This window comes from Sardina pilchardus, chromosome 4 (assembly GCF_963854185.1).
Source record: "Sardina pilchardus chromosome 4, fSarPil1.1, whole genome shotgun sequence".
Taxonomy (NCBI): domain Eukaryota; kingdom Metazoa; phylum Chordata; class Actinopteri; order Clupeiformes; family Clupeidae; genus Sardina; species Sardina pilchardus.
In genome coordinates this window covers 19,431,179-19,449,254 of record NC_084997.1, presented here as the reverse complement: position 1 = coordinate 19,449,254, position 18,076 = coordinate 19,431,179, and the positions used below count along the sequence as shown (strand labels likewise).

General features: G+C 44.5%; 1 protein-coding gene across 1 annotated transcript in view; it reads right to left on the bottom strand.

Moving 5' to 3' along the window:
• Positions 1-3,117: 3,117 nt before the first annotated feature.
• cavin2a (caveolae associated protein 2a) overlaps positions 3,118-18,076 on the bottom strand; it is an 18,915-nt gene continuing 3,956 nt past the window's right edge. Inside the window, exon 2 of the mRNA XM_062534445.1 lies at positions 3,118-6,436. Within this exon, the coding sequence (XP_062390429.1) occupies positions 5,498-6,436 (939 nt within the window). The 3' untranslated portion in view covers positions 3,118-5,497. The remainder of the gene's footprint in view (positions 6,437-18,076) is intronic.

Sequence of the window (18,076 nt, the reverse complement as noted above, 5' to 3'; positions counted from 1 at the left end):
GTAAGTCCTACTGAGAAGCATCTGAAACAGCAGAAGATTTTGGATTTTGGATGTGCAGAGTTCTTCATTTATACATAGGCTAGCCTATGTTTCCTTATCTGAATCATTCCTAAGCGCGGAAATCAAATAATTTATAGGCAGTATGGAGTGGAGCCTGTCTTATCTGCAGTGTCACATCTGGGAATAGACCTCTCGAAACTAATTAGATGTTCAAGCCTTACTCATTTCAGGAGAGGATTCAGGGCCCGGTTGCACAAAGCACCTCAAGTTTTTTTCCCACCACTGAAGCAGGACAAAGCAATCGAGAAAAACTGTAAATGATAGGTCACAAGTGCTGTTCCATTCCTGTTATTTGCAAATTTGATTAATTACGACTGGTGTCAGTTAAGTGAGTGAGGGTTCAGGGTGTGGGGTCTAGGGGAGAGATTGGGATTCAGACACTGACTAGGCCTTTTGAGCAAGATACACACTTTTACAGATAATCCACCAGGTGGTGCAGTTTTTACTAATACTCAGAAATACAACTGTTATGCAAACGTTAATGATGATTCGAGAAATGCACCAAAGTGACTGAGAAAAACTAAGTGGAAATAATATGAAATATATAGTGTTTTACTTTTAGTAGATCCAAGTACAACATTTTAATGAGAACAGTCTGTCTAAGTCAAGGCTGCCTTACAGAAAAAGTAATTAGTCCATTTGACCTAACAGCACATGGTAAAATTGCATAACTTGAGCACCAAATATAATTTAGAGCAGACAAGTAATACATCTACTTTGATCTATTCCCTTGCTTTACAATGTAAAATAAACTGTCCCCTGTTTTCACATTGATTTTCAGGTCAAGAACTTCAAGCAGGTCAAATCCTATTGTTGTACATTGAGTGACCAAGGTGTGTGAGAGGTGTTCTTTGCAAAGTGGAAATATGCCTGCCATGGGTTCTTTTTTAAGTCCTAACCTTTTGTTGACACCCTCTTACACATGTTGTTACACTAGATGGCAGTGTAAGTTCATGAATAATGCCATTTGAACTACCCACTGGCATGAAAGAACCACAATTAATAACAAAGGACAAAGAAAGCAGCGAGTTGACGTGTTGACCGTAACTGTATTACTGAGCAGAGTTTGAATAAATCACAGCACACTTGTTGAGGACTTTGTTTTCTTCAAGTATGCAATAGCATGTGGCGGTCATATTAGGTTGTATTTTCCAGTATTTTTTATTTGTCTAGATAACAAATGAAGTATAAGTCTCCATCACTCAATTGGACGTTTTACGCAGGGTTTTTATCGCAGCACACCTGTCCTTTTTACACTGATTATTTTAGACCATGTAAATGATTGGTTGCGATGTTTTGATGGCATTTTGTGTGTGTGACCCACCACCGTGAGATTTAAAAAGAGGAAACCGCTGATCAGAAGAAGGGGCAGTTACTCAACTGCTTTCAGGACGCTATTTTGGACAGAGCAAAAACAACAAACGCCCAGGTGGTGGCCCAGGAGCCCAAAGAGTTGTTGTTGGCCATGGACTGTGATGAACAGAGGACTGGACTCATCTGGAAAGAAAGGTGACACATGAAGAGCAGCCATGGAGTGAGTAGCCACTTCATGACTTGAACCAAGCACTGAGGATGGTCTGAATAGGGCCGAAAACGTTTTGCAGACACTTTTTGGGTAGCAATTTTTTTCACACAATAAAAAAATGTTTTTTGTAGCATCGGCTATAGTGGTGTGCGAGTTCCGTTCTTTTTGACTGTTGGATGTACTACTTTTGGAACTGACGCACCCATCGGGACTGGAGTTACTGGCGCGACACCCTTCCTGTTTTACATTTGAACCAAGAGTTTAACATAAGCTGCTGTTTATACTAATAGTTAATGTGTGTATTATTCTTTTTTATAATAATTGAACATACATACATGTACAGCCTAAACTGAAATGGCCCAAAAATATATGTATGTGTGTGTGTGTGTGTGTGTATAAATGTATAAAGTCTAGATGCTGCTCCTGCACTGATTTAATGCACAGGTAAAGATGCTCACCTCCAGAATCTGTCATTATAGGGCTCCAAGCTTATATTGAGATGTGCCACTTGCAGTGCTCCTAGGGCATCACATTTGGAGTGCATGTACAAAATGGCAAGAGGTGGTAAACTCTGTCTTCAGAAAGTAAAAGTACAATCATGTATTCATTCTACCTGTGCACTCAACACAGGTGATCTCATCCATTAGGTGCTCTTATCTGGCTGGAGAGTTGTGCTAATTAGAATCTGCCGGTTTAAATGAATTGATGGCACAGATATGAAGCTGGACTTCTTCGCCTCTGAAAAATGGTAGTGATTCAGCTAAAGCCTATACCTTACACGGACAGACTTTGACCAGATTTGGGAAAGATTCTTGAAAGATTGTAGAGTTTTGAGTAAAGCTAGAATGAGGGGCATTAGTTAAAAGACTACAATCTTTCAATAATCTTTCCCAAATCTTGTCAAAGTCTGTCAGTGTAAAGTAGGCTTAAATGTGTATGCCTTCAACTTTAACATCCCAAGATGTTGGCACATGTCTTGAGAGAGTGAAATATGTTAATTAGCCTACTTAAAATATATTTTGGTATTTTGGTTGAATTAGACTTCGGCTGAGTCAAAAAGGGCTATTCTCAGGAACTGAAATTAAAATGAGATTATGGCTAAAATCGTACATTGTTAATGGGCTAGAGAAAGGAGCGGCCTCATTTTGAATATCATAAACTTGTCATCACTCACAAACTTGTCATTGTCCTTTGGCGATAAGTGATTTTGTCTAGATGGCAAAAGAACATGAGGATTTAATCGCACCAACACCAACGTCCCTCTGTTTGCTTCAACCACACCCTCCTCTTGCCAGAGTGCTGTGATGTGAAAGTGATTTCATTTCTGCTCATTAGAGACATGATAGGATGTAAGCAAGATAGAATTCCAACAGCTATTTTGGATTTGTTTCTATTATACCAAATTGAGGGGAAAAAACTTCCATCCAAACTTCCACCCTGTCTTACCTGATTGCGCCGGTAGATGAACCACAAGTCCATACTTTGAGACAGTACAAGTGAGAGAGTTTTTGACAGAAAGAAGGAACCTTGGCTTCAGTGAACACAACACTTTATGTGAATTGTTATCAAGGATAATGAGCGTATTTCTCAATGCAAATGCAAACAGTCAAGGCTTTACACCTAATATAGCCATGGTTAATGTGACATTACACTACTCTGGTCATATAGGCTACCTGCCATTGTAACACCTTACCAAAGTACATGATCCCCTTTTACAGTTCAGCCAAGAGCATTTCAAGAAAAAAAAAATATTTGTGACAATGTTTTAATAAACCCACTCAATTTGTATTAGATTCTAAGAAGGTACAATTTCTCCTAAATATTTGTATATATATATATATAATATAATGTAATTATCATGTCCTCGTGTATTTCTCCTCTTCAAACAACAACAACAACAACAACAAAATCCCATTTACTGTGTCCTTAACCTGTCGCCCAACAATGACACACATCCCTCATCATGGAAAAGCCTCAGGCAAGACATATATGACAAAGAGCATCTTGAATTTCATCATAGTACTCATCACAGTTTCAACTTTTGCTGTTTGCCAGATCCTCGTGACGCCCATCCCATTCATAGCATCTGACAAAATAAAATTTACAAAAAAAAGCACAGAGCGTAATATCTTCAGGTAAACACACGTTACTCTGGCCTTCCCTTATTTTCAGACTCTGAGATTGATATTGTTGAGTGGAAGAAACACTGACCCCCTCTGTTTTTCTGGAATTATTGAGTTCAGTAAGACTTATGAATAGGAATGTCAGAGTTTTTTTCAGGATGGAACATTGGCAACATTGATAACTGCCTGAGGCTGAAGTCTCATGACACACACATACTCACACTCACACACAATCTCAATTCTCTTGCATTCATGTCTCACCTTCATCTTCCTGGTTAATTTGTGTCTCAGTATAGTATAGCCCGGGGACAGCACACCTGCAGGCCGTGAGGGGCGTCCGTATACCCAGCCCCTCAGTGGAAACTATGCCATCAATCCCGCCATCCTCAACCGTCTTCACCCCCTTCTCCCCTCCCTTCTACCCCTTTCCTCCTCCACCACCTCTCTTTCTCTCTCTCTCTCTCTCTCTCTCTCTCTCTCTCTCACACGGTGGAAACATGGGCTGGTGCCAAGCGATCAGTCAAAAGAGGAATGCTCCTCTCCTGCTCCTCTGCTTCTCACCCAGTGTTCTCTGTGTGTGTGTGTGTGTGTGTGTGTGTGTGTGTGTGTGTGTGTGTGTGCACCTGTCCACCGAGGACCCAAAGACATCGGCGCCAAGATGACAAAAGTGTCGCTGGGCACCTCAACTGTGTCATTGCTGGTGACGCGTGTGAAACTGTCCCTTCATGTGGAGGGAGAGTTCTGGAGTGGGAGAGAATCTTCTCGGAAATCAACTCACTGACAAGTTGGGACATTTTTCTTTATGGCTTGGCTGAAATTCCAGAGATGTGTCCAGAGGCCTTTAAATGACTCCGCAATGACTCACCACAGAGTCCATTTGTAGAGCATGCACTTAAATGTGTGTGTAAATATAAAGTTTTACACTCTCATAACAGCCCCCCCACACACACATACATACATACATATAGTATATATACTTATGATCTTTTAATTTTTTTGTTAGTTGATAATTGATTGTTAGAATTGGTCATGGCTTGTGTGTGTGTGTGTGTGTGTGTGTGTTGGGATGCATGCCTCTGACTGTCACTGTTTGTGGGTGTGCTCCTGCATGATTAAGGAAGCTGTAATTGGGACATTGTTGGCTAAAGGACTGGTTACCATAGAGACCTAAGGCAAGGGTGTAACCATGTCTCCCACAGTAGCAAAAAAAAAAAAAATCCCATCTATCTCTGTGAGTGCAGACCTTTCATTTATGTCTAGGTCCACTTTATTGTACAGACTGCATCAAGGGAAAAGGGAACGCGATTCTATCCAAGTCTAATCTCAAAGTCAGGAACCCTTTGATCAGTGATTCATATCGCAGTGAGGGAACTGAGATAGTCTGAGTGCTGCTGTCTGACTGCCTGTTCTTTTGTTTATTTCAGATGAGTGTCTTTTTTTTCCAAATCCATGAGAGTCCTTAGTAAGGGTGAGGAATGGCTGAAGAGGACTCCAACAGCATAGCACTCTGTATAGCCTACTGCAACAGTCCTGAGGGAAGGCAACAAGTCTGTTGTTTCAGGCTCAAAATAATCAGAATATTGCTTTTGAAGTGTTTTGTCGGTTCTGGCTAAGGCACGAAGGGCTGATGATCAACAGATTTCCAATTGGACCTGGCAACGGCTAATTAATTGCTTTATATAAATTCCCATGTATAGTGAGCGGAATGTTTTTTTTAGAGTGTGTTTATATTAGACTAACCCTAATGGGGAAAGCAGTGTGGAGAGTTAGCCTAAGATTAAGGACAGATTTAAGACGCTTGTTCCACAGCCACGGCAGTATTCACGGGGCTGGCGGCCGACGCCACGGTGCTCTTCACCGGGCTGGTCACTGGACTCGTCCCCGGACTTGCTCTCTCCTCCTCTTCGTCATTTTCATCGTCGTCGTCATCGTCGTCGTTGTCGTTGTGATCCGGCATGGGCTCTTCCTCGGCCAACGTCGCGGTAGCCATGGAGAGGTCGGCGTCGACCCCTCCCTCCCCGTTCTGGGGAGACAGCCCGGTCTTCACGCTCAGGACGACGGGCTGCTCCTTCTCGTCCAGGGAGTGCACCTCGGCCAGGGGCAGCTCGCCGTCGGGCCCCCCCAGCGACGGCACCTCCACGTGGTCTTCGGGCAGCGCGGCCTCGGCCTCGGCGTCGCCGGCGGCCCCGTCGCGCACCTTCTTGACGTTGAAGGTCATGGGGGAGACGCGGAAGGACGAGCTCTTGGCGGTGGGGCTCTTGGGGTGGTTGGGCGTGAAGCTCTTCTTGATCTTCTCGCGGCGCTCAGGCGGCACGATCTTGTTGATCTTCTTCTCGATGCTCTGGCGCGAGAAGGCCTTCTTCAGGCTGTCCACCTTCTTCAGGCTGGAGCGCTTCAGCTTGTCTGCCCGAGAGCGCTCCAGACGCTCGGAGCCCAGTGACGGCAGGCCGTCGTCGTCCTCCTCCTCCAGGGCCAGCTCGCTCCCGGCCTCGCCGCCGCGGGGGCTGGACAGGTGGCTCCCGGCGGCCGTCGCCCCTCCCCCCACGGCCTCGTCGTCGTCCTCGTCGGAGGTGAGGCTGATGGTCTGCAGGCCCTCCTCGTGGGAGTGGTTGCGGTCGACGCTCGGAGTGGGCGCGTGCGCCGACATGTTCTCCTGGATGTCACGGATAGAGGCAGTGGTGGACGCAGGGTCCCTCGTGAGGAGCGTGGAGGGGATCTCATTGTCCTCCTGCAACACAAGAGAGAGAAAGCAAAACAGGTTGATGAGAACTGAGAAGGCATTTGTTCCATTGCATCCACAGGCATCCACCGAAGCATTTCAGACTCGGGCTACACTCTTAAATAGAATGTGTTGAAAACAACACAATTTGCGTTGTTTTTAACACATCTCTGTGTCCAGATAGGGACAACACAGTATGTGTTGTTTCCTTTTTTAAAAAATGTGTTACACAATATGTGTCCAGATAGGGACAGCACCTTTGTTTTGTTTGAGTGTAGTGTTTAAATAACACTGTGACTGCTTTTGGCTTTTATGATGCTTGTACACGAGCCATGTCCAAATACAAGAGAAATTATGGTTTTCAAGTTGTGAACTTCACATGAGTAATGTACAACATAATAACTGGGGTTTAGATTTAATTTAATTTCCATTATACAGTAACATTCAGGTATGATTAATGCTGAGAGGGAACAGTTATATGTCAGATTAAATGATGAGATTATAGGCGTACATTGTTCTAATGCCAAACCACACAGTTACAACAAGTGCAGACTTGCTTTGTCTTGTATCAACGAAAGGTGTGAGTTTATGACACACTGACAAATGTTCAAGGGCTATTATTTATTCAAATGTTTATATTTCAAGGAAGAATTCTTGGTATTTGAATGTCTTTAAATGCGCACATAACTCAGGGAACAGGTGTTCAGTTGCACAACTCGATGGTTCTTTCACCATTAACACTGGTAACACTGTCTGAGATAAAGGCTTTGTTCAGCTTGAAAATAAATTAGTTTATGATCAGAGTATACCTACAAAAGATTGCAGGGCAGGCACGCAGGCAAATGCGCGTGCGTGCACACACGCACGCACGCACGCACGCACGCACACACACACACACCAACACACACAATCTGTTTCCATTTAACACATCTACTGTATCCAAACAGCCACTGAGTTTCAGATGGATAATGTTATTGCCAAAGGGGAGAATATCCTAAGGAATGTTGGCTATTCTGACAATGTTCTTCTCCCTATCTTCTTCTTGCTCTCTTTCAGTCTTCTGTCCCATCACTCAATTTCCTTTTTTTTAAACACAGTCTACTTATCGATTTAATACTCTTCTCATTTTCCTCATCAAATTATATTATAACCTCATTCAAACAACAAGCTGTTGTTAATATGGCTTTTGAATGTTCCTGCTGTTTGCCTCCGTTGTTTCCTGTTAGCTATGCTACAAGTCCCTGTCTCCACTCAACCCCAATCCCACCCCACCACACAACTCACAATAAACAAACATTTCCTGCTTGTTTTATGGCCTGCGAACAGAGAATCCTTTTCACTTCTACAGTATCTACCACTAACCATCTTTCTTCTCTCTTTCTCTCACACACACACACGCACACGCACACACACGCACACACACACACACACACACACACACACACACACACACACACACACACACACACACACACACACACACACACACAGACAATCCTTAGTAATTTACTGCATTTTAGCTTGTAAGGGAGAGCTGGAATGCTTCACATTTAGTACTAGTCTTGCATAAGCCCAGTGTGGAGGGTGATAGCTTCCAGCTCCATGGAGCCATCCTGGCATGCCGGAGGAGGCAATAGCCCACTCACTCTCGGAGACACAGGGGCATGGATGGTGGAATTCTGTTTGCTCCAGAAAAGCAAAATCACTCAGGTGATTTTCAACATCTCTGGAATACCTGCAGTAATACCTGCAATCATCCGAGAAATGTCACATACAAATAATGACAGCTAAGGCACAAAGTCTCCCCATGTATGGAAGTGACAATGTGTATGTTTTTGAGTGTTACCATGAACACATAATTATCGGAATGGTATGTCATAAACAACTATGGTTTAAGACAAAATTTAACAGCATTCTCTCCTCAATAATACATTTTTCTCAGGGATTTATTTTTTATTTTTTACATTTTTTAAAAAATTTTGTGTTTATAGACCTATGACTAAATACATTTTGAGGTGATCTTGAGCAGATGTTGTGGAAAGCAATGCACAAAACCAGTCATTGACTGTGACGCTATGCAGTCATCCTTGCTATGTGGGGACAGAAAATTGTAGCATTGTGATTGCAGCCTGCCTCTCGTTGCATAAACAGAGGGCAGACACATCAATAGGCTGTCATTTGGACCAAGCTGAAGACTGGATCAGCCTGCACGACAGGAAACTCTCCACATAGCCACAGCAGTCAGTCAGCAGCTTCACCGCCAAATTTGCATACCTCTACTGTACAGAACACCCCCCCCGGTCTACCAAGTTTTTAGTCATCATCAACAACAACAACAAAAACAGCCCAATCAAATAAACTGTACACCAACAGATGAGGACTTATAACTTCTTAAATCTTTCCAATCTGTTGAATCACACGGACAAGGTGTTGTAAACTTTGCTCTTAGCCAGCAATCTTGAAAATAGATCAGAAGAGGCAACACACATACCACACAAAAGTCATTTGTGCAATGGTGACGTGTTTGGATGGAACGAAAACCTATTCAAGGTTCTATCCTCAAACATACTCAAAAACCCAACTTTTATCATCCACATAATTGTGAATTATGGAATAAAAATGGAATTATGGTTTTAAAATACCTAACCATAACTTGTCGCATTTTTGTCTGCAATGTGGAGTATACTTGGTTAACCTTATCGCTTTTTGAATATCTTGATTCATTCGACGCTAACACAAAACCACACAAGCTTTTGGCTCGAATACTCAATCGCATATTTGCTCACAGTCACATGAATGTTTCATCACAATGTGACAACAGACAGTGCAATTGTCCCATATCAGTAGGACATGCTGAGACACACCCACACAGACAACATCACATCATTCAGGTTCCATGAGGCTGAATCTTTTTTTTTTTTAGGTTAAAGTTTGAGAATGTTATGATACCATCTTTTTACCTGAACTAATTTATGAGCCATAAGATCATATCATCAGGGTTTCACGTTATCTAACACTGTGTCCTAACACGATCTGAGCGGGTGATCAATGTTATCTGTCTACACTGAATCCGTTAAATATGGCCTTCTATTGCGTCATATGTCTCATTCAAAATAGCAGAGCCACGCGTGATAAAAGTTATCTCGAAATGTCGTTTTGCATTGTGTTGGTTGTGTTGATGCAGTCAGGACACTCCTATTGAAAACAATGTAATTAAATGGATTTTATCACTTATGTTTGCTCGCATCACATCTGGTTAGGACATAGTGCAACTTATCAACTGCAACAACTTGCCTATTTGAAGATGGTATTAAAAAATAAGCCTTTACATAGTGAGATTGAGGAGTTTCATTTCTGTATTGCTCACATGATTAAGAACATGTGAATTGAGAGAGCCATCAAAGTGAGGCTTTATGGCATGACGTTTCGGCAGAGGAGATAGCGTCTCGATCGGTGAAGCCAGAAGCGCCGCGTTTACGCGAGGCCAAGGAAAGATCGTATCGGCACGTGTGCTACTGTACCATCGCCACACATAATCAGATTCTCGTCTAACTTCTCGACTGAGATAAGGCTAAAAGATGGCAGAAAGAGGAAGGGGTGGAGAATGAGATCAAAAGAGTGAGAAAGAAGAGAGAGAGAGAGAGAGAGAGAGAATGTCTAAGTGGTGTAAGAAGTTCATGCCTTTGGCCACATTGCTGTGAAATTGTACTCCGTGTAATTAACGCGCCCCATGACAGGGGGGTTTTATTTTGGGGGGGGGGGGGGGGGGGGGGGGGGGGTCAGCAACGAGGAAAAAGGGGAGAACTGTTGGGCATGCAATTGTGTGAGTGTGAGTGTGAAAGTGTGTGTGTGTGTGTGTGTGTGTGTGTGTGTGTGTGTGTGTGTGTGTGTGTGTGTGTGAGTGAGAGAGGAGAGAGAGTACGTGTGTGTGTGTGTGTTCAATTCATGGAATTTGGGGTACAATTAGTAGGTGGGGGCAAGGGTCGGGGGTAGGAAGGGGAGCGGGGGGTCCCCAGGGATGAAGGTTATGTGGAGGAGTGCTTCATGTCAGAGTGGAAACAGGAAGCATGTACTGGCACGACAGCAGGAAAGGTTACCGAGGACTAAACAGCCATTAAGAAAATATCGTCTGTTGAGCCTGGTATTTGTGAATCATGCCATTGCCATGAATACTATCACATAGTGGAGAGTGTTGATGGAGTCGGTAACATATAATGATAGTGACATTGTGGAACAAAACAGTGCCGCCTTATCATATTTCCAATGTGTGACACCTTCATAAGAGTGGTAAATAAGCATTGATGTGCTGAAATCTATCATGACATTCATAAACTGCACTCTGCAATTTGAATTTTGATTGTGCTAAATCCATTCACAAATAGCCTACTTACATTCCTTCACTCAGATAGTTTCCGGTAGTCTAACTATCTGTGAATATTCACATATCGGGATGGCTGCTAAGCTTTTAGCGAAGGTTTTCATTGCCCAAGGAATGTGTCTGCTGGCATGCTATGCATAAAGGGATAATGTGTTTGCATCGCTGGCTCAGACTGTGCGTGCGTGGTGTGTGTGTCTGTGTGTGTGTGTGTGTGTGTGTGTATGTGTGCGTGTGTGTCCGTGTGTGTGTGTGTGTGTGTGTGCGTGTGTGTCTCTCAGGTGTGTGGTGGTAACATTAACTACGCCCTCCAGGGCCCGCGACCCCTCCCTGGACACACCCATCCTGGAGGTAACCCATCCGAGCGCCCCCCCCCCCCCCCCCTATTCAGCCGGGTCTCCTCCAGTGGCGTCACTACTTTAGTTGTGTAACTCTATACGAGGGGTAATTACCACACTCAGACATCTGCAAAGCTCTACTACCCCCCCCCCCCGCCCACACACACACACACCTTCCCCTCCACCCCCTACCCCCTGATCTACCCCACTCTCCTTGTCCTTTTCTTCTCTCTGTATGTGCTTACAGTTAATAGCCAGAGGCTAGGTAAGGATAAGGATACTGACTACAGTCAGACACTTGGCTGGTTGTGCTGCTTTAAACGGCCTATCTGATCAACAGAACGACGTTGAGTGAGCACTGTTAGCTGTTAGCGTATATGATCATGGCTGTGCTGGTTGTGCTTATCGCACACAAGTGCATACAACTCGATGCCCGTGCACTTGAGAGCGCGGGGTACTGTTCAGAGGCTAAACCAGGTCATCGGCAGAGAAACCTGCCATCTAAGCCAAGCCCCCCACCCCCCTTCCCCTTTTGCAGTGCTTCAGACGAGAGCCAGGTAGCTAGTAAACCCGGGGTTGCATTCCTTCCAGATGCTTTTTATAGGCGGTTGTTCAATTTTGTGGTTAAAAACAAGCTACAAAGGGGCGAGGTGTCATTTTGTTGTTCCGACACGCTTCGCCAAAAGCGACAATGCCATTGATGAACAGTCATTGGTATCGATGCCAAAATGGCTTTCAAGTATCCTCCTCTAACCACTCTAATAAAGGGCAGGAAGTGCAGTATAGAGTTGTCTTAATAGCTTTAATCATGATAAGGCAGTCTGTCTTTGAATGAGCTCAGAGAAAAGTGGACTGGTCTGAAACTAGAACTCAGGATGTTATTGGTTGAGAGTTGTCTTGTGGGAACATGTGTGATATACATTGCGGTGGTGGACATATTCAAAGTTCAACTAGGAGATATTTGCGGTCCAGAGATGTACAATAGAGTTATTATGTAATGCCTATGGATGTGTCTGCTTGAAACATACGTATGAGAACTGAGCCTACTGCTTGGTAGGGATGGACAAGTAGTGGTCTTAAAGATGGCCATCAGTGATTCTGTATCACGTCACAGCCGTTGATATTTGAACCAAACACCTACAAAACAACAGAGAGAAAGACAGAGAACTCCCCTGGCGTTTTCTATCTCCCTGTGATTGGCTGCAACTGTTTTGTTATGTTTTTGGGGAACAGGCTTGCTCCACTTTATTTGTTTCCAGTCCACAGAGCCAGGGCTGTGTACAAAAAGCTGTTTTCTTTAATGGCGTACTCACAACATGGAGAGCTAGAGGGTCATAGGGAGGCATTCTGTTAATGTAGCAAAAAGTGGGTACGGGTACGAAATCGCTTAGAACAGTTGACGGTACAGTTAAATGTGATGGTGCCACTTCACATTTTTACCTCACCTTTTCTCCTACTCTCTCTCTCTCTCTCTCTCTCTCTCTCTCTCTCTCTCTCTCACTCTGTCTACCTCCTGCGGTGTCATATCACATCCTCATGTCCTGGGAAAATAACAAACTCACAACTCTTCCCACGGACATTTGACTTAGAAAAAAAACAGACAAGGGATTCATCTGCATGTTCCCTGATTAAGCACGGAGCTTGTGTATTTGTGTGTGTGTGCCTGCGTGTGTATCTGTGTTTGTGAAATGGAGATTACTTGTGTGGGTGTGCTGTACGTGTGTGTGTGTGTGTGTGTGTGTGTGTGTGTGTGTGTCTGTGTGTGAGAGAGAGAGAGAGAGAGAGATAGAGAGAGAAAGAGAGAATGTTTACAGATCTTTAATGTTTGTGTGCATCTTTGTAGGCATGTGTGTGTGTGTGTGTATGACTGTGAGTATGACTCTGTGTGTGTGTGTGTGTGTTGTGTGTGTGTGTGTGTGTGTGTCTCATCTTTGTTCATGTGTGTGCATGGCACTGATAGCGATTGTATAAGTGCGTGTGGATGGATTGGGTCGAGTTATGCAACCCTGTATAGCTGCGTGCTCAGCCCACCGGCCATATAGGAAGGAAGGAACTGGCCCTCACCCTGCCATGTCTATCCAGCAGACACGTGATACCGCCCGCTCGTCACATCTCAGCCCCCCGACACCCCTCAACCAGTTATCTAGCATGTGACATGGATCCATGGCCTCTCTCTCTCTCTCTCTCTCACACACACACACACACACACACTCTCTCTCTCTCTCTCACACACACACACACGGAGCAACAGTGAACAAAAACAATAACATGATCTCTCCTCTTGCCGGTGCCCCTGATGGATGGCATGAGTTCAGAGACTGACTGGCGACCCTCCCAGATGGAAAGCGAAGCCCGGTTGGCCGCTGTTTGCATATGGCCGAGACAATACCCAATTCAACACTTTATCTAAAGTTCACATCGCCAGCCTCTCTCTCCCTCTCTCTCTGCCTCTCTCTCTCTCTCTCTCTCTCTCTTTCAGGGTATCTGCAGGACCCCCAGCCGGTGACACCGTTCAGAGGCCCTGATTCTACCACACGCTGACATCTCCTCATCAAAGGCCACATATTTGCTTTATTGTAGGCCAAAATATGCATCGCAATGCACTTCTTCTGCTCTTAGAATGCATTGTAAGTGCATTACCAGTGAACACGAGATTGCAGTCCTGGAAATAAATACTACGGCAGGAATGGACAGACTCCCTTTGGGCTTGCTTGGCTTCCGCTTCAAAAGGCTTTTGGTAGGCTGAGTTGGGGGCAAAAAGGATCGCTGTTCTTTCATCCTGGGCTGGTGATAGAGACGCATGCATTGTGATTTTGGAGCCAGGCCAAATAAGGTAGTGTTTTCCCCACTCCGCGAGCGCAGAGCTAGCGGACCTTGAGGGTGTCTGGCTGGCTGCCTATGTTAATCACATGAGTCATTTTCTTAGAGGACCCCCCCCCCCCCTACTCCCGGCCTTCAATTAGGTGGATCTATACAGCTTTAGTTGAATGAGTCAACACCTGCACAGCTTGCATGGGTGAACTGCTCCTCTGTACTTTTGTGTGTGTGTGTGCGTGTGTGCGTGTGTGTGTGTGTGTGTGTGTGTGTGTGTGTGTGTGTGTGTGCGTGCGTGTGCGCGTGTGTGCGTGTGTGTGTGTGTGTGTGTGTGTGTGTGTGCTTTCGTGTGTGCGTGCGTGTGTCTGCTCACCTCCTACTTAACCTCTGACCTTTAACTCCTGACTTTTGAGAATTAGCAGTTTTGCCAGAAACATCCCTTAAGCATAAGTCTTAAGACTGATTGAGTCAGTCTTGTACTAGTTTATGTTATGGCGATGCTTTATTGTATGCTTTCTAACGATCTATTTAGCCAATATGGGGTTTGGTTTGGTTTGGTTTGGTTTATCGCAATGAAGCAAGTGTTACCTAACACTTTGGTTAATGACAGTTGAGGTGAACTATTTGCAGTGGATACAGTTCAATTGACACTAGCTTGGCACAAGGCATTCTAGTTTGTGTGTGTGTGTGTGTTTGTGTGGTGTGTGTGTATGTGTGTGTGTGTGTGTGTGTGTGTGTGTGTGTGTGTGTTTGTCAACGGTTTGAATGCATTTGTCTGTATTTGTTTTTTTGCGTGGGGTGGTGCCGCTTTGGAGGGAAAAACTTGTCAAACCTGAAAGTGCCTTGTGACAGAGAGAGCCCCAGGCGCCCGCGAGCACTGATGCTCCTCTCCCAGATTTGTTTTCCATTTGTTCCCACCATCTCCTCTCGTCTCCTTTTTACTCCGTCTTGTCTTGTCACATCAGTTTATCTTGTCACCTCAGTTTATCGACTTGCTTTATCCCCTGTTTCCATTTTTCATCTCTTCCATTTTTCATTGTCCTTTTCCCCTAAGCTTCACACTTTTCCCCCAAAGCTCTTCTCCCCTCCTTATATATATATATGTATATATATATATTCTCTCCTGTAAGTCTTTCTGTCTTTTTTTCGGTTCTGTCTTCTCTAAGCATGTGTTATTATTCCCAGGTTTAAGTCGACCCTTGTTCTTTTTTCGCCGTGTTTTAACACGCTGTTCTCTTCTGCTTCTCTGCTGGCCAGGGAGTGGGATTGGCTGATTATCTACGACACTGGCCTGAGCTACAGGAGGAAGACCGGCACGAGAACAATGAGAAGAAGCGCAAAGGGAGAGAGAGAAAGAAAGAAAGAAAGAAAGAGAAAGAAAACATTTTTCTCTCCAGCCTCCTTGGAGAGAGATATGGGAGTATCTTCCCTCCATCTAAACACACCTAATACATTCCTCCCATTCAGTCACCACTGACTCTCAGGCTTCAGCCCAGCCACCTGCTCTTTCTCTCCTTTTCTCCCTCTCTCTTTCACTCTTTCTCTCCCTCCCCCCCCCTCTCGTTCTGTGCTCTAGGACGAAGGAGAGAGTTGAGGGAGGAAACTTATCGCCTGTAGTCAGTTGCCTGAAACCCTCTGTAAATCAATGACTCCATGCCTTGCTGAACTAAAAGCCTACGAGGTGTAACTGTTGTGAAATATCTATACAAGACGCCAGGTGTCAGGTTCCTAGCATGCTTTTCTTTTTAGTTACTTTTTTTTGTAAAAAAAAGTCTTCATATGTCTGAACTCACCTAAAAACAAGGTACAAAATGGACGACTTTACACATTTGCATTAAGACATACAGCATAAACATATGACACACTATCTCTGCGCCAATGGAGGAGAAGTGGAAACAGCTGGGTCTCTCCTCTGAGTGGACATTATATGTATATATGTACTGTATGGATGTATTTGTATAGGTGTATGTATAAGTACAGTATATGTAGGTGGGTGTGCTACATTGCCTATATTTGTGAAATGATAAAATAGCATTCTGCATATTCCCCCATATCTATGGATAAGGGGAAGAATATAATAGAATTAAGATTCATGTAGATAGTGTACAGTTCTGTCTGTTTACACAATCTAGTCTATTTTCCAAAAAACCCCAAGACACGCATGTAAGTGAACCGGAATGTGGTGTATGGTGCGTCTGGGAACTTTGATATTTAAATAGGAGAAGCTCAAATTTGGCAACACACTTAATGGAATAAAAAAAAAACACCAATGCTAATCAAGATACCGTGGAATTCCTGGAAGGCATTTGCACAGAGCTGGGATACGATGTTTGCATGATGCTGCCAGCACTGCCATAGTTTGTCTATGCAAATAACCATTAAACCAATGAGCAGGTGTGTCTCAAGTTTTTTAGGCAGAAAAGGGAGGATATTTCACCCAATCCACTGTATTCTGTTTGGAATTTTACCAATTGTTACTGTGAGAGATGTTTTATTTATGTTGACGCATGCAGAGGAATGTCAGAACTCCTGAAGCACAGTGACAACATAATGTTTACAAAAGGTTTTACAGCAACAGTAAACATTGTCCAGTTCAGATGAATGTGCTTTGTGGCAAAAATACATTTCGCAGTGATAATGTGAGATGGAACGGAATGCGTGTTTTTGTTTTGTGATATAATTCGCTTTGTTTTGCTATCGGGTGTGTTCCCATGCCGAGACCGATTGCAGCTGGACTCGCTGTGATTGGCCGCCAACTGTTCTCAAGGCCTTCCTGGCCGTTGTGACCGCCGCGATTACACATCCCGTAAACAAGAGGTTATCACACCACTTCCCTTCTCATCCCACCCCTCACGGCCTCGCTCACTCCTCCACGAGTCACACTCGCTCAGCCTCACTCGCTCGCTGCACAGTGATAGCTGATGTCAGCTACTGTCATCACATAGTCGCTTAGAGACCACTATTAAGCTGACATGTCCACCAACATGCTGTACAAAAACGATTGAAAAAAGCTCTAAAGCTGTCAACAAGCCGAAAGATGTCACACAGATAAGTAGCAAATAGCGTAAATAGCATGAATAGCAAAATTAACATTTGAATTAACATTTAATTATGTGTGAAAGTTAAAGTGGACACAAGGAAAACATTATGAAGATTTTGCTAAGATGAAGGTAACACAGCTAATGCTATTGAACGCAACAAAAGGACTTATCAGCATGTGGTAGATGAGGACTGATGATGCCAACCACAAAATTCCCCTTCACAACAAATATGGCTATTCAATCAATCGGACCCAGCTTTTGTGCAACGCTGATTAGGCCACAACAACAGAGCGGCAGCCTCTGTTTTCTCTATCTTTTCACCGGCGGGCAGGAAACGCCACAGAGCTGGCCGCTGGCCGTGACCTATTATGCCCAAGTGAGACCCGGTGGCTTCGGGGGGATAAACAGCCCTGGCCCTGCGCTGGAATCTCCTCTCAGCGTTTTTAGGTGGAGATGGTGCTTGTCGCTGGGGGAACGGTGGGGGTGGGGGTACTGAATACACAGGAAGAGCACTGAAGCACAGACGCAAACAAACACGGCCTAATTGCAGCAATTAAGCTCCTCTTTCCCCTCCTCTCCTGCTCGTTAGCGCTCGTTAAGGGGAGAGAGCCAGTGGAGCGGCAGAGGACTGTCAGAGGCCTCCGTGCGTTACGTTTTTTTTCCCTTCTTCTCCCTCTCTCTCTCTCTCTCTCCCTGTTTCGTTTTTCTTTCTGCACGGCCGCCACGGCCTCCGCTGCCGCCACTGAAGCTGCCGTTCCGCCTCAGGAGGCTCGGACAGTGTGGCGAGTGTGTGTCTCCGACTCACCCCGACGTGAGGGCATACATCCAAGCCCTCCGTTTTCAGACCAGCACGGCCAGCAAAAAAAAAAACAACAACAAAGGACTTTTTTCTTCGCCGTTAGCCAGAGGTGCTAACGGTAAACAAAGCACATCCTCCAAAGCATAACCTGAGGTGCACGAAATGTTTTCTGACATGGCTATAGCGATGACTCTTTGTTATTCTCTTTTGAGCCGTGACTCTAGTATTCCTCACACAACTCCTCTATAGGCCCTGTAAAGCCTACACCACAGAAGAGGGGGT